Source organism: Pleurodeles waltl, chromosome 12 (assembly GCF_031143425.1).
Source record: "Pleurodeles waltl isolate 20211129_DDA chromosome 12, aPleWal1.hap1.20221129, whole genome shotgun sequence".
Taxonomy (NCBI): Eukaryota; Metazoa; Chordata; class Amphibia; order Caudata; family Salamandridae; genus Pleurodeles; species Pleurodeles waltl.
The window spans coordinates 365,295,681-365,312,378 of NC_090451.1; the positions used below are offsets into that span (position 1 = coordinate 365,295,681).

Below are 16,698 nucleotides of genomic sequence, written 5' to 3' on the forward strand. Positions count from 1 at the left end.
AAAATATCATGCAAATTCCAAGAGTATCTGTTTAATTTAGAACACATTTATCGATGTAGTAACATTCCTAAAGATTATTTGTCACATGCACCCTGAGAAGTGATAGCAGGTGAATGATGAAGATGATTTGACCATGGTATGGCTATCTTACGTGAATGCTGAGAGAGCGGTTTTAAAAGAGAAGGACCTTGAAGAAGTACATTCTCATTTCAAGAATAAAAAAGCACGTTGTGAAATGGAAGTGTACAAGCCTTCTGGAAAGTAAAAGGAGAACTTAAAATGTAGGTTTACATAACTATGACTGAAGACATGTTAGTTCTTCCTATTTCTTACCTAGTAAACTAATCAGTCTCAGTCTTGCTTAAGGGATAATTTGGTATGAACGGCACACATAAAGAAGCTAAGAATGCCTTAACTGAAGCTATCGGTGGACAGAAATGTGGATATTTTTATGAATAGATGTGTCAGTGTGCAGACAAAACATCATCTCTGGTATTGCCAGATGTTCCTTGGGGAAAAAGTAGGTATTGAATTAATGGGACAAATTAATGCCTTGTTCATGTATTATGCCATATGTATTATGTATTATGCCATAGTATTATGTATTATGCCATAGTAATAGTTGATTAATACTGAAATGTGTATCCAATCCAATACAAAAGAAATTAGAGATTCTTAAGCATGCCTTTTTTAAGCATTTCCTCTCCCTACAAATTGCAATATTCCTGGGACTGACTGAGCATATAAAAGTATCTCAGATCATCCTAAAAGAAATGGGCAAGTTGAAAGAGCCACCCAATTAATCAAGGAAACAATCCAGTTAGTACAGAAGTGCACTTTGCCTGTCAAGGCAGCTTTAAGAATCTTTTTATTAGCGTACAGAACAACTCCATGCTGTACAACTTGGAAAATGTCTTTCAAATTACTCAGGGGAAGATTGGCTATCAAGAAATTAACACCATATTGGGCATTCGTTTGGGAAAGGAGAGAACAGGATTCTTTAACAAAGGATAATCTTCCATTACACAGGAGGGTGTTGGAAAAGCAAAAAGAAAGACAATTTTAACAGAAGAAATGCTTTGAGGAAACTGGTTGTGAAAAAGGGTGGTCAGGTCAGAGTCAAATGTACTGATTTGAATACCAACGAAAAAGATAACCTGAGCCACTTTAAATGGTGATAATTAATAGGTCTGCTCTAGTGTTAAAGAATGAACAGTGGTGAAAAGCGTCACATTTTATAGTTAAACTATGCAAGGCCAGTAAACCAGACAGTATTTAGCTGGCTACACAAGGTGAGCATAAGGACACTGTGAGTTGTACTTCCTATGAGTCTGCATTTGTCTTAGTGGGTAACCGCTCTTGATCAAAAGGAAAAATTGTGAGATGAGAGGTGAGTGTGACTAGAAGAGACAGACAGCCAAACAGCTAGAAATGTGAGGTTACCATCTAAGTTTAAAGATTATGTAATGGACTGAATTATTTTTTTATATGAGGGAGATGATATGCTGTGATATGCATTTTCCTTCCTCACTGATTTCTTGCTTCTCTTTAGGTGTGATTGTGTTTCTTCTACAGGTGCTGTAGATTTAATGTTGGGTTTAACTGTTCTGTGACCTTTAGGGAGAACTGGCTCTTAGCGCTTCAGAAGTTAACAATAAGTTAAGTTTACTCCACATCGTTTGTTTGTGTTGAGTACCATTAGAATATTGTTCTATTCTTCCAGTAAAATGTAAAAGCTCATTGCAATTTGAAGTCTGCATAGAGTGTTTGATACTGCTTTTTTGACACTGGTCCTATTAGCACTAGCACTCTGCATTATTTTAGTTGAAAATATGTTTGCACTGTAAATTTTTATTTTTGTTTTTTAAATAATCCTTATTCGGACTAATTCATGATCCATAAAAGCATACAATCACGGCACAATACCCATCCGAACATGTAAAATAAAATAAGTTTCCAAAAAGTACTGCACACGAGATAAAATAGCATTTCACATTGTAGAACGAAATTTAAACAGCTTATTTCAAAATAAGTGCAAATAAATAGCCTCAATGTTTAGTTATTAAAATTTTTATTAATCCAAAACACATTTAATAACACAACTAAACTAAAATAAAAGCAATTAAAATCAATCTTAAATCTATCAAAGAAGCAGTGAGCTTAGAATAAAATATTATATGCCATAGAGGTAATTAATCATCCCCATGTCTTTAGCCAAACTACTTATTTTCCTAAGTCATTATGACAGGTTATGCGGGATTACAGCATTTGTAGATGGAACAAAGCAGGCTTTGCCTGAAAAGGCCCTTTCCCTCTAAACAATGGTAAAGTATAACGCTGTCTCAAAGTGCTATTGGGGTTGAGAAAAATGGTAAAGTGCCTTGTGTCCTGAATTGAAAAGTTATCACAGGAATATGGTCCTTGACTAACCACATAATAGTGACCCTTTGGTTCTGTTAAAATCCAATGGTAAAAGATTTAATCTAAAGCACGTTAATAAAAAACGGTGATGAGGAGAATTCAGCACTCACAGGTAGGGCTCCATACTTGTCTGTTTTCAAGAGTGTGTTCACCCTAACCGTAGGTTTTTGTAATTCAATTTTGGCTCTTGCCATGAATTGCTTTTTAATCCAGGGTACATCTTTTTTTGTTAATTTGCTCAGGTGCCCCAAAATGTGCTGAACAGCCCAATTTCTCCAGGGAATCCTTAATATAATGCAACAATACAATACTAATGCCTTTATCAAGGGCAAGACAATCTCCTATAATAGCTTGGTTCAGTTTCAATTCAGGGCTTGACCAGACTTTAATCCATCTGACTATAGGGGAAAGAGACAGTTTGTCTGAAATGTAATTCAGGCCCAGTTCTTTGTGTGCTACAAAAGTGGCGACCTGCTGCGAGAGACACAGTAGTCTTCTTACGAAGGCGTTCTCGACTCACTGTAACTTACTACAGTCCTTAAAGCCCCATAACCCCACTTCCATAGCTCACTATCACCAGGCATTTGACTGTGTAAACTTTCATCATTGTTTCTGCTGGTATGGCCCCAAACATGCCCGCAAACTCAAAGGGAGAAGGCAGTGTCATGGCTATCAAATTTCTTGTGACCCTTATTTGCGTAGCCCAGGATTCTCTCTCATCAGAGATATCCCCTAACAATCGAGAAGTGGAAACTCTCGTCACCTCCAGACCCCTCCCAGAAATTCTCTTATGAGGCTTATTAAAATGTCCAATTACTGTAGTATGAGACTTGGCATAGTTCTCTCACACACACACCCACACACACATCCACCAAGCAGGATGATCATTGTTGTGAGGTTGTCGTAGACAGATTCACATAGATAAAGTAGCTTTGTTCATGAATGTTGAGTCCTTACAGATGCAAATATATAGGAAAGTTTCCTTTGTCAAAGAAAAGCAGGAATGAGCACATTAACTCAACACAGTTATTTATTGTTCTTTAAAGCCAAGTTGTTGTTAAAGATCAGCCCTGAAGTGAGGCACTCGAGAGTCATTGGGTTCAATGAAACTGTGCACTGTTTCAAAATGGTTGGAGAAAAACATTTAGGGGGTCATTCTGACCCCGGCGGTCTCAGACCGCCGGGGCCAGGGTCGGCGGGAGCACCGCCGACAGACCGGCGGTGCCCCGCAGGGCATTCTGACCGCGGCGGTTCGGCCGCGGTCAGACAAGGAAAACCGGCGGTCTCCCGCCGGTTTTCCGCTGCCCTACAGAATCCTCCATGGCTGCGGAGCGCGCTCCGCAGCCATGGGGATTCTGACACCCCCTACCGCCATCCTGTTCCTGGCGGGTCTCCCGCCAGGAACAGGATGGCGGTAGGGGGTGCCGCGGGGCCCCTGGGGGCCCCTGCAGTGCCCATGCCCATGGCATGGGCACTGCAGGGGCCCCCGTAAGAGGGCCCCACAAAGTATTTCAGTGTCTGCTATGCAGACACTGAAATACGCGACGGGTGCCACTGCACCCGTCGCACCTTCCCACTACGCCGGCTCAATTCTGAGCCGGCGCCCTCGTGGGAAGGTTGATTTGCCCTGGGCTGGCGGGCGGCCTTTTGGCGGCCGCCCGCCAGCCCAGGGCAAATCCCAAAATACCCTCAGCGGTCTTTAGACCGCGGAGCGGTATTTTGGTGGGGGAACTTCGGCGGGCGGCCTCCGCCGCCCGGCGAAGTTAGAATCAGGCCCTTAGTGTTTTTTAGATAGTTGCTTCTTTTTGACCCCACAGGAGAGGCCATCCTGTGTTTCCAATTATTGAATGGTGCAGTAAGGAAAGGTTTTCACCTGCACACCTGACAAGAAGTTATTTGCGTTTGGTTTGTGAAGCTGCTTGAGTGACTGTCTCCAGCCTCCAACTAAGCCCCACATTCAAGGATCTCACGCTCCGATACAGTCTTACCTTTGCTAAAGACTTCTCTAGGGAGTAACCGTATATCCGTGCAGTCCACGAGCTTGGTGCAGAAAGAACTTTTAACTAATCATCTTTCCTGTTGTCTGATGTGGAAGTTCTGACCTAAAAATTCCCATGGCTGGTGACTCACTCTTGCCCCTTGCTGTTAAAAGGAGCGTTGAAGCTTTTACAGCTTTAAAAGTGGCACAAGTTAGCATTTTCTCTATGATCAAGAGAATCTGTATTTGTACGAAAGGCAGTTTCATGTGAATAGTATTAGTACAGACTTGGGCAGCACACACACTTAATACTTAATGATGTACTTAACGACAAATTTAACATACATGCATAAAAATAAGTTATCGATGTAATAGTTTAAATTGTTTCATTTCTTTGTGAATGTGATTAAGGAATTACAAGCATCATTGTGCAATTGTCACCTTGACACTTTGTTATAGCAATGTAGTCTTTGCTGATAAGCTCATGTTAATCCTAAAATCTATTTGCTAGTTTAAAACCCTTGGGAACGGTGGGTGTATTTAGGGATATTAAATCAATACCTGAATGAAATGCTTAGCTCTGTTATTTTCAGGGAAATAGTGCAATTTTCCGATTTTCCTGCCGTTTTGTTTTTGCTGAACAGGTTGATGCCATTATGAACCTGGTATCGACGCTGATCCAGGACCAACCAGATCAGCCTGCCGAGGACCCTGATCCTGAAGACTTTTGTGATGAACAGAGTCTGGTTGGACGGTTCATTCACCTCCTGCACTCCGATGACCCGGATCAGCAGTATTTGGTAAGTTTTTCTTTTTGACATTGGAACTGTATGCTCCTAGGATGCATGAATGCCCAGCTGGCACACACTCCTCCCACAGATGTTATAAAAAAGAACTGTGCCAAAGAAATGCCCAAGTGAAAGCAAGGAAGAGCATTCTCTCCTACCATATACCCTTTACTTTATCTCATATTTGTAGCATTGTTGTTTCATTTCAGTCTAACCCTTTAGCTGCTGGAAATCTGTGTGAAACCCATGGGTGATCGAGAAAAGCTATTGATTTCTGAAAAGTAGACAAAATCCCAAATTCAACCAGAGGTCATATGTGTTGGTCCCTCAAGGTTTTCCCAAGGAAAATAACTCGTGAAATAAAAACATAATAAGAATGAGTAGGAACAAAAGGGCATTTGTGGCATGTTTATCGCTAACTTTTTGTCACAATGGCTTGTTTACAAAAGCAATATACCATTACGTCCGCTAATGGTTGCGGGGAGCTATAGGGTTTGTAGGATCTCCAAGTCAGAGCCAACAACTAAGTTGCACCGTGCAATGATTTTTCATTGAATATCGAGTATAGACCAATTCATATAGCGAAATAGGCAGAGTGAAAAATGGGTATCAAGGAAGCCTATGTATTTCTAAAATTATTATTTTATTTTATATTTATTTATTGCATTTATTAGTAAATACAACCATACAAATTATAGCCCAACAAGACATTGCTGAACATCATTGACAGAGTATTTTGATGAATCCCATATCTGTACCATACAGGCAATCGTATCAGCAGATCAATCAGTATGAGAAATCAGCTCAGTTATATGTATAACGGCTATAACAGTGAACAACTAAATATTAAAAACAGAACATAAGGAGAGGGAGAAGAAGGGGGGTGTGGAAGAGGAGGGGGCCACGCAGCCATCATTTCTCCTAGTTAGAGATGAGCAATTTCACTTCATCTCTGAGGGGGGGCTACTGTTTGATATCTAGTGCTAGCCATTGAACAGCTCAATGCCACCTAATGTTCTGGACTCAAGAAAAGATCGTGGGGGGGCCATATATCACGCGGTTGAGAATTCTCGAGCATTAGCTCAAAATATACCATTAGTTGTTCCTGGCAGTACGCAGAATCCCTCAAACACTCATTGCATCGGGGTATCCTTTTCCTCCCCCAGCACAGGGCCACCCTACGCTTAGCCAGCAGTAGCAGCAGCCCACTAGTTTCCGGCAGTCAGAGGGAATCTCTGCTACGTATCCAAGGAGAGCAATCTTGGGGGTGTGCGGCACCGCGAGTCCAACCATCTCTAAGATCGCCTGCATCATCTCTGACCAGTAGCCCCGCAGCACCCTACATCCCCATGCCAGATGTAGGAAGTCCACCTCAGGAGCCAGACATCGCTCACAACTAGCGTCGGCTCTGAAGTCCATTCTCCTTAGTCTGCTCGGCGTGTAATATAGGTGATGCAGAAAGTTAAAATGAATAAGTCGCAGTCTATAATTAGGGGAGAGCTCCCTCATCTGCACACAGCAATACAGCACACCTCATCCGAAAGGGTCTCACCTATATCCGCCTCCCAATACATCTTAGCTTTAGACCTGACAGGGGCCTGTGAGGTCTGCATACAAACATATAGTCCCGTAATGAGTCTACGCTGCGACGACACTGTACATAAGCTCCAGCGCTTGACACACCGGAGGCATCACAGGGAAGCAGGAGTACCGTGCCCGCAGCGTAGCCCTCAACCTGAGAAAGAATAGCTGGTACTACGCAGCATTATGCGCATCACCCCACGTGGTCTCCAAAGAGACGAACATCCCCTCCTTAAACCAAGACCCCAGGGTAATCATATCTATCTCACGGAGGCACTCGCAAAATTTACCATCCTTTGACATTGGCAGGCCTGTGACATCCAGCACTGGCATCTAAGGCGTGTAGGGCTCCTGTGCCCCCATATGCCTCGACAACTCCGTCCAGGCCCGTGCCGTGCATGCCACTGTATCCACCCCGCGGCCTTGGCCTGGTTTGTCCTCCAATCACCCCAGACAACCTATCAGGCCAGACCGAATCATACTCAGAGGCCAGGTGCGGTAAGTATCGTATTGGGTGTTACCAAAAGTGTGCAAAGTGGGCTTGTGTGCAGGTATTGTAAAGTTCCCGATCTGGGGCCGCCAGCCGACCCCGCTCAAACAGGAGGGTCAGAGTTTCCCATAAAATTCTGGGCTGTCCACCCGCCAGCCACGAGCAAGGATCTGAGTCGCTTCAAGTAACTGGTTGTGAGGACAAGTGGTGTATTAACAAATAGATATAGAAATTTGGGCAGAATCACCATCTTTGCTATTGCTATTGCTATACGACCAGTCAGCGAGAGTGGCAGCAAGCACCAGAGCGCCACCTTGTTTTCCAGCCACATAATGGCCTTGCCATAATTGGCCGACCACAGCTTGTCTACCTCTCTATTAAACCAGATTCCCAGATACTTCACCGGCCCATCCGCCCAGCCAAGGGGATATCTGGAGCAACACTGCGTCGTTGCAGCCGACATGGGAAGCACCACGGACTTAGACCAGTTAATTGTAATCCCTGAAATCCGGCCAAACCGAACTATCTGATCAATCAGTGTATCAAGGTGGGACTGCGGGTCATGAACATACAGCGCAACATCATCCGCATACATAGATACCCGTATTGGATGCTGTCTGAACCCAATCTCCTATGATTATGGTGCTGTCTCAAACGTGCCGCAGGCGGCTCCATCACCACCGCAAAAAGCAGCGGCGAGAGGGGGCACCCTTGTCGAGTACCCCTACTTATCGGAAAGGGATCCGACAACATCCTGTTGATTCTCGATCTGGCAGTCGGCTCCGTATATAACAGTCAAATTAATTGAATTAATCTAGGACTCAGCGCCACTCTAGCCAACAAACCGAACATATACGACCATGCAAGGGAATCAAAGGCCTTAGTGGCGTCCAGGAACACCGCCGCTGCACATTCCTCGGGTCCGACCACTTGAGATACAGTGAAAAAGGTGCTGAAATTATACAAAGTCGAGCGACCAGGAACAAAGCCAGACTGAGCCGATAGTTCCAAAGAAGGGAGCAGGGGCTGCAACCGGGACTCGATTAGTTTTGCCAGGATTTTGTTGTCTATATTTATTAACAAGAGCGGCATATACTAGTCACAGCTACATGGGCCCTTTCCCGGGTTCAAGATGGTCACAGTGAAGGCCTTCCGCAGTGAGGCTAGAAGAATTCTGCATTCAAGCGCCTCAGCATACACCTCATGGAGGTGCAGTGCTAAAATATCTGCATATTCCTTATAGAAAGCTGGCGACAGGCAATCCAGCCCTGGGGCTCTGTTGCCCAGCAAGCTACGTATAGCCTGAATTAAGTCTTCCTCCGAAAAAGGAGTATCTAGGAACTGCCTATGCAAGTTCTCAAGCCAGAGTAGGCTGATATCCTCAAAGTGCTCCGTATAAGACTCAGAATGCGACCTCAACTCCCCGGCATGCAAATCAGAATAAAAGTCAGTCAAGACATGCTTGACTTCCTCTGTTCCGGTATGGGGTACTCCAGCCAGGTCAGTCAACTCTACAATATAATTCCCAGCCCACGGCCCACAAAGCATTGCAGCCAAGCTTTTACCAGCCCTCTCGCCCTCGCCATATCTCCTCGCCTTAGCTTCTTCCCCAAAAAACAGACCTCCCGCAGTGCTGCCTCCTCATATTGTGACAGCGTTTCTATTATTTCAGCCAGGAGGCCCCTTGACCCATCTGTAGCTAGTTGTTTATCCAGGCCAGCAAGCTGTGCCTCCAGGTTCGCCAAGTCGCGTCTTGATGCCTTCAGCACACCATGTTGTTTGGCAAGACCGATCCCACGAATCACGACCTTGAAGGCCTCCCACTGAGTGCCCGCTGAGGACACAGACCCCTGGTTGATAGAGAAATACTCCAATATAGCGACACAAATCTCCTCCCTGATGGCCTGATCTCTTAACGCCCCATATGGCAATCTCCAAGAGAATGCGTGGCGGGGGCACCAGGAATCAGCAGTTCCAGCATAACCGGCGAATAGGCCAACAGAGTACGGGGCATATGTTTAATTGATTCCGTCAAGAGCGCTATGTCTCTGGTACCGAGCTGTTGATGCATGTACCTTTCCTCTGCGCACCATGCTTAGCCCTCCAAAGGTCCACCATGGCACCCTCATCCATAACCACGGACAAAGCTCTCGCAGCTGCCACATGGTGTGGTCTAGACCGGCTCTCTTGATCTGCCGCAGAGCCCAACACCACGTTAAAGTCTCCTTCCCTCAGCGGAGCCCCGGAGCCCAAGGTGTTAATCAAGCACCATACTTCCCCAAAGAATTCAAGCTAGTCAGCGTTGGGGCCATACACCGACACCAGACGGAACTGCCTATCCTGTAATGTTCCCTGCATCATAACATAACGACCATGCGGGTCCGTGAGCACTTTTTTGGTGCGCCATTGCAATCCGTTTCTGAGCAGGATAGCAACCCCCTGAGCATAGCTCTAATACACAGCCACATGACACTCTCCAATCCAGCCAGCCATTACCCTGGACTTCGTGGCCTCAGTCAGATGGGTCTCCTGCAGCATACAGACATTGATCGTATTACGCTGCATATAGGCAGACAGCAGTCTCGTTTTGCGCCCATCATTCATCCTCCTAATATTCCATGTCAGGCACCTTACCGGAGTAGAATTTATACAAGCCATTGCATTAATCTACAGAATTGCTCTGAACCCCCTCCCACTACACTTAAAGGCACTAGCTGCGGAAGAGGAATGACAAAGGGGAAAGACGAACAAACCAAAACATTGAATTGGGTAACGCACAGTGCATATACTACCCCCACCCCCACCCACTCGGGCCCACCAATTTCTATTTGAAGCATTCTTTCACTCTCCCAGCTGTGTCTATCTTCCAGATCTGAAATTCTAGCTTCCACCTGATCCAAGCGAGTGTCATGATCATCCACCCTGTCTTTCATGCGGTCCATGCGGTAAGTCAAGTGGTTCAGCTTAGAGTCAATAGCCGCAAGGCTGTTTTTTAGGTCCAGGAACATAGCCTTAACAGAGGGCAGCTGCGGATCATCTTCTGTAGGCGGCTCCTCCATCATTCACCCTGCCTGGCTACTCCTTTTTTTTTTTTTTGCCCTCAAAGAGCAGCCTCGTCTGTTTCCGACTTCCAATTGCGACCAGGCGAAGCCCCCAGCGGGGGCACCTCACCGGGCAGACGCGGGGCGCCGAGACACAGTCCAGCCACCGGCCCCCTCAGGCGGAAATTAGCCGCCAGGCCTCTCCCGTCCAAAAGGCCACCAGCCGTGGGACCGGCAGATCACAACGACCAGATGCCCGTCCGCCACCAGGATCGCCAAGTTCAGGGTGCCGAGTCCTCAGCACTACTTTCGTCCACCTTCACCCCACTCAAAGGCTGCCTCTGGTCTCAGGCCATCAAGGTCTCCTCTCCTTTTTGTCTACACTGGAAGGTCAATAGGGGGCACTCCCCCCCCCCCCCCCCCCCCCCCCCCCAGGGGAGCTCCACAGGCCAGTGTTCAGCTCACCACTGTCTCTGTCTAGCAGGCCCAGCCACAGTTGCCAATCTCCAAGCACAAGTCACAGTAGCGGCCGATTCACTCACCGGCCACACAGGATTTCCCAGCCGCCGCACTGCCACCGGCCGGGGTTGTTACCGCAGTCCCGCTCCTCTCCACCAGCAGTAGGCGTCCCCTCCGGGGGGGCCAATGTTTTTCAGCTGCCGCAAGACGTCCTCCGCCAGCAACCAGAGGGCGGGAGGGGCAGGCCGCAGCTCCGGACCCATTTCGCATCACTGCCGGCCTGCGTCGAGTCCAGTTCCTCCTCCTGGGGCCTCAGCAGGCCACAAGGCCCCATCAGCAGCCACGCGGTCCACCTCGCGCTCGTTCTCCTCCGCCAAGCCGGCCCGTTTCTGCGACCCGCTGCACCGCAGGTATCTGGCGCTTAGATGCCAGCCAACGTGGCACCCCGGGAAGCCGACCCGCACAGATTCATGGCGGATTAATGCTCCCGCCCTGAAGAACCTCACCAAGTGGCGGCCGTTTGCAGGACGGCCAAGCCACGCCTGACGCAGATCTGTATCTCTGAATTTGTGGGTACCCATGCTAGTGTATGATTTAGAGGGTATTTTTCTAAATGTTATCTTTTTTTATTCACTGGCTTACATTTAAAAGCAACAAATGAAGTGAAATCCAATGGGTAACAACAAATGTCCTACTATTCTATCCTCCCACAAGTCTTCCAATAAAACTGATGTCTCACCTATGTAGGCAGTCATAGTGGGAGCAACAGGAAACGGCCAAAAACGCAACATGGACGCATCACATTTTTACACTAAAAACTGAACCTTTTTTTTCTCAATGTGGGTAGCTCTAGATTTTGGACTCTAGCCAATCTGTAAAAAAAAAATTAAATAGACACCTAGGGCACTCAAGGATGGGATGACTTGCGTGGCACTTACCATGCTTTTTTTCACCAGAATCCCTTGCAAACCTCGAACTTTGATTGAAACACATTTTCCTCACATTTCTGTGGAAGTAAGTTCGGAAGTCTGTGGGGAGCCACAAGCTTACTTCCTCCGGCATTCCTCCAAGTCTCTGGATAAAAATGGTACCTAATTTGTGCAGGTGTGTCTAGTGCCCACACAGGAAACAACCCAAAATGCAACATGGACGCATCACATTTTTCCATTGAAAACTGATCCTTGTTGTCCGATGTGGGTAGCTCCACGTTTTAGACCCTAGCTAAGCCGGAACTTAAAGAAACATAGCCAACCTGTACATTTTTTTAAACAAGACACCTTAGGGGAATCCAGGGTGGGATGACTTGGGTGGCTCTCACCACTTTTTTATACCCGGAATCCCTTGCAAAACTCAGACTAAATAACACATTTTCCTCACATTTCCTTGATGGAAAGTTCTGGAATCTGCAGAAAGTCATGAGCCTCCTTCCACCTGGTATTCCCGCAAGTCTCCCGATAAAAATGGTACCTCACTTGTATGGGTAGGTCTAGTACTGCCACAGGAAAAAGCCCAAAACAGAACATGGACGCGCCGCTTTTTTACACAGAAATATAACCCTCTTTTTCCAATGTGGGTAGCTCTAGATTTTAGGCCTAAGCTCAGCCCACACTAGGGAAACCTAGTCAACCTGTACATTGTTTTAAAGCTAGACACAAGGGGTATCAAGGGTGGGCTCATTTGCGTGGCTCTTACCACATTTTTCACCCAGAATCCCTTGCAAACCTCACATTTTGGCTAAGCAAACACACATTTTCCTCATTTCTGTGATGGAAAATTCTAGAATCCTTGAGGAGCCACAAACTTCCATCCACCCGGCATTCCCCCAAGTCTCCCGATAAAAATGGTACCTCATTTTTCTGGGTATGCCTAGTGCCTTTGACAGAAACGGATCAAACCAAGGACAATTGCTGTTCCCTTTCGAGAGTTCCCGTTGTCCTTGGTTTGAGCCGTTCCTGTAGCCGGCACTAGACCACACAAGTGGAGCAGCAGTTTTATCGGCTCTAGTGGTGTAATGCAGAGTGGTAGGAATTTTTTGGATTCCTGTGGATTTCGGAACTTTCCATCACAGGAATGCATGGTAAATGTGTGATTTCAGTGAGAGTTTGGGGTTTGTAGAGCATTGTAGGTAAGAATCCCTTGTGGGATCCACGCAAGGCACATCACCCGGGCTCCCTTGGTTGTCTAGTTTTCAAGAATGTCTGTGATTTGTAGGTGTGTGTAGGTGGCACCACACCTGCCCCTGTTACCTATGTCCTAACATTGCAATTTAGTGCCTTTTTGTGTCCTTTTCTCTTTGACCGTCCACACAAGTGGGATACTGTTCTTATCAGGAGATGTGTGGGAAATCAGGGTGGTAGGAAACCTGTGGCTCCATGCAGATTCCATGTGTTTCTGTCACAGAAAAGTGATGCAAATTTATGTTTCTTACCACAGTTTGATGTTTGCGGGGGCTTCTGGGTAAAATTATACTATGAGAGCCATGCAAGTCATGCACCCCTGGTCTCCCCTGGTTGTCTAGTTTTCATAAATGTGCAAGTTTGTCTAGGTGCCAGCTGAGCTAGGGCCCAAAATCCACAGCTACCCATAATGAGAAAAAAAGAAGTTCTAAATAAAAGCTATCTTACTGCCACAGATATAAGTCAGGTACTATTTTAAAAAAAATAATCCACAACCTACACCGATTGGTTTTAGCACCTCCAGAAATGATGGCTTCAAAGGACAAATACTTATCAAAATATCTGAATATTGAAACCAAGACTTCTGAAGGTAAGTCATACAGCTACTTCAGGGTACCATCTGCTTTATGGTCCATTAACACGCCATTTACGCACTACAGACAAGACTTTCATACTGCCGGCCCAATCCTACTGATCAGTGCACTCAGATCAACTAACAGCAGCCATGCAAGGGCCCATCACATTCATATGCCACAGGACGGAATCAGTGACTGCATTTTACCATCTGTCAAGAAACCACCTCCTTCTTTCTGAACATTACCAAACACATGCCTAGTGAACCTTTTTATAATGGCTTCCATGAGAGCCACATGAGGCTCAGGAAGCCATGCCTTACATACGTCTTTAGTGTACTCACTGTGGTAAATCCAACTCCTTCCAGTTTGTGGATGCAAGTTGAGGGTGTCGGAGTATGCCTCTGAGGCCTATTCCTCAAACCGAGTGAGCATATCTACCTTTGAAATTAAGTCAAACATGCTGGGGAATACTGCTGAAGTTCCCTAAAGAGAATGTCGTAAACTATGAAGAACAGTACTTTGACACACATGGTAGCCCGTGAGAATGTAGCATATGTCCCATCCACTGTTATGTGCAGTGCTGCGACTGTAATGCAGCAATCTGAACATCTACTAAGTTCTGACTTAGGATGAACATGGCAAGTAGGTCAAACATTCACCCGTACATTTCCATAGTAATTCAGTATCAGAGTGAGTGCTGCACCAATGGGTTTGTATCAGTATATATAGATGATGTCATGGCATGGGTATCTGTACTATTTTTACTATCTTCCTTATACCTATGCAATATCCCTTGGAAAGCACATCTACATTAAGCTTTACTTACCCGTTCACGTCTCTGTCCTCATCAGAGCCCTAACTAATCCTTTATAATTACCAAGTGCGCCTTTACTAATGCCTTCCATCCCTAGCCACATGAAGCTCAAGAAAACGTTTCTTTCATGTGGCATCAGCGCACTTACTGTGCTAAATCCAAGTTCTTTCAGTTTGTGGTTGCAAGTTTGGGGTGTCCAAGTATGCCTTCTGAGGCCTATTTCTTGAACTGAGAAAGCATATCTACCATTGAAACTAAGCCAAACAAAATGGGGAATGCTGCTTAAGATCCCTAAAGTAATAAGCCAAACAATTGTGGGACTCATTTACTTACACTTGTATGGTAATTGCTTTCATATCTTACACCAAAGATGTGAAAACAATCATCATACAAAATATTGTGTCCTTTACCCCCTTTCAATAACATTGGGTATGGGTAATAATCTAGTTTGCACACTTTCAAAGCAAGTAGAAATGTTGGTAAATAAGTCCCCCGGGACATTTGCTTGACCTATTACACTTACTATGGTTCTTGTGGGCATTCAGGGGGTCCTTGTGTAGTGTACATAAGTTCCTCAACAAGCATTTCAGAATCTAAGCCTTTTACATTTTGCCACACAGGGTACTCCATGACAATGTGGCCTATGTTCTGTCCATCAGTATGGGCCGTGTTGGGACTATAATGCACTTGTCATTCGGCGAACAGAACCCCTACTATGTTTTTATGGTCGATAAAGGTGTGGAGCAGTCCATAAGCAAGTCCACGAGAAATAAAATTTTGTGGCTTTCAAGACATTTAGAGGTTTATCTACCGGCAGCTTCACCCCAGTCAATTTCCCAGTACTTCACTTTTGTATGATACAAGATAAAGCAAGTAGGAAAACAGGGTTGACCGGGATGGGCACTGGGGACAGTAAACACAACTCTCCTGCCTCTTTCCCTGCTTAGAGCAGACTTTACAACAACATCATTGTCTAGACTTTTTAGGTGTTTAAGGAATGCGATCAGCAAAGTGTCGCTCCTGCTGCCTTGCCATGTTTGTCAGAACACATGGTGTGGCGGCTGTGGCTTCTGTAGCAGTAAGACCTTCAGTAACGGACAACTGAAAGTCAAGGAAAGACATGAGTCTTCTTGTGGTTGTCTGACTATAAACAACTTATGTATTGTGTGTTGCTATCTGAATCAGTTGGGCATACACTTTCTTGTACCAAGTGCGAGTTTTATGACTCACATTGTATTGCTGAAGAACCTGGTCATTCTTATCCACTCCGCCGATGTACTGTAATCAGGTCTACAGGTGGGCTTGTGAACTTTGGCCATTTGACCCCACACTGTGGTGATGGAAGTGCTCACATCATGAATTGTAGTGAGCACGTGCACATCACGCCTATACAAGAACTTGACTGCCAGCAATTCCTTGAACCACAACACAGTGCTCTGGGATTTCTGGAGCTTCTTACAAACAAGCTCCTTCTGGAATTCTTTGCAGCAACAATGAACTGTACTGCAGTCCACAGTGCCAGCTTTCTACAGCTTTACTCCTGTATAGAAATTGTCCACATAAAGGTTGTAACCTTTATGAAGGAGTGGCTGGACAAACTCCCATACACTATTTCTTGTGACTCTTAGTGTGGGAAGGCAACCTACATGGTTTAGAGTGGAGTGTCCTTCCCTGTATACACACTCATGCTGTACACAGCCAGTAGAGCTCTCACACAGCATGTACCGCTTGATGTCATAGGGAGCTCTTTTGTTCACAAAGACTGCCTAAACAGCAGCCGCCCTTTGTACAGGCTCAAGGACTCATTGATAGCTGCCTTCTTTCCAGGAGTATAAATCTCTGGAAACCTGGCAGACAAATGTTCCACGACAGTTCAGATTTTGAACAACGTGATCTTGATCTTTGAACAACATGGTCTTGATGGTCATGGGTCAACGCAGTAGAATTGTCACTGAAAAGCAGCATGCTATGCAATAGCAAAAAACGATCACGACTCATGTGCGGTGCAAAGATGGGGTTACCCAAACAGTGTGAGTAGACCAGTAGAACGGCAAGGTTAGTGTCTTCACTAACTCTATTGTGAGTGTAATGCACACAGATATCTTCAGCTGCTCAAGAGAAGTTGGAGTGCAATGGTGTGCCCTAGAATGAGGTCCTAGAGTGCTTTCATGCTCCCTCAGAAATTGTTTGACACACGCATTTCTTTGCTGCACAGTTTGCATAAGGAAGTCAACATCCAAAAAGAGATGGATGTAGCCAGTTGCCAAAAAGTTGGCCTTATCGACTTTACATCCAGCGTCACCAGTGAAAGGCATAAGTCTGGGCTGAACTTAATTGGGGGTGGCAGCCAAGAGAGTACTCAGTCTGTGCTTGC

At 45.6% G+C, this 16,698-nt stretch overlaps 1 protein-coding gene across 1 annotated transcript in view; it reads left to right on the plus strand.

The window, feature by feature from the left end:
- Positions 1-16,698, plus strand: part of VPS35 (VPS35 retromer complex component) — a 361,777-nt gene that overhangs the window by 227,165 nt on the left and 117,914 nt on the right. Inside the window, exon 12 of the mRNA XM_069216632.1 lies at positions 5,044-5,199. Coding sequence (XP_069072733.1) covers positions 5,044-5,199 — 156 coding nt within the window. The remainder of the gene's footprint in view (positions 1-5,043; positions 5,200-16,698) is intronic.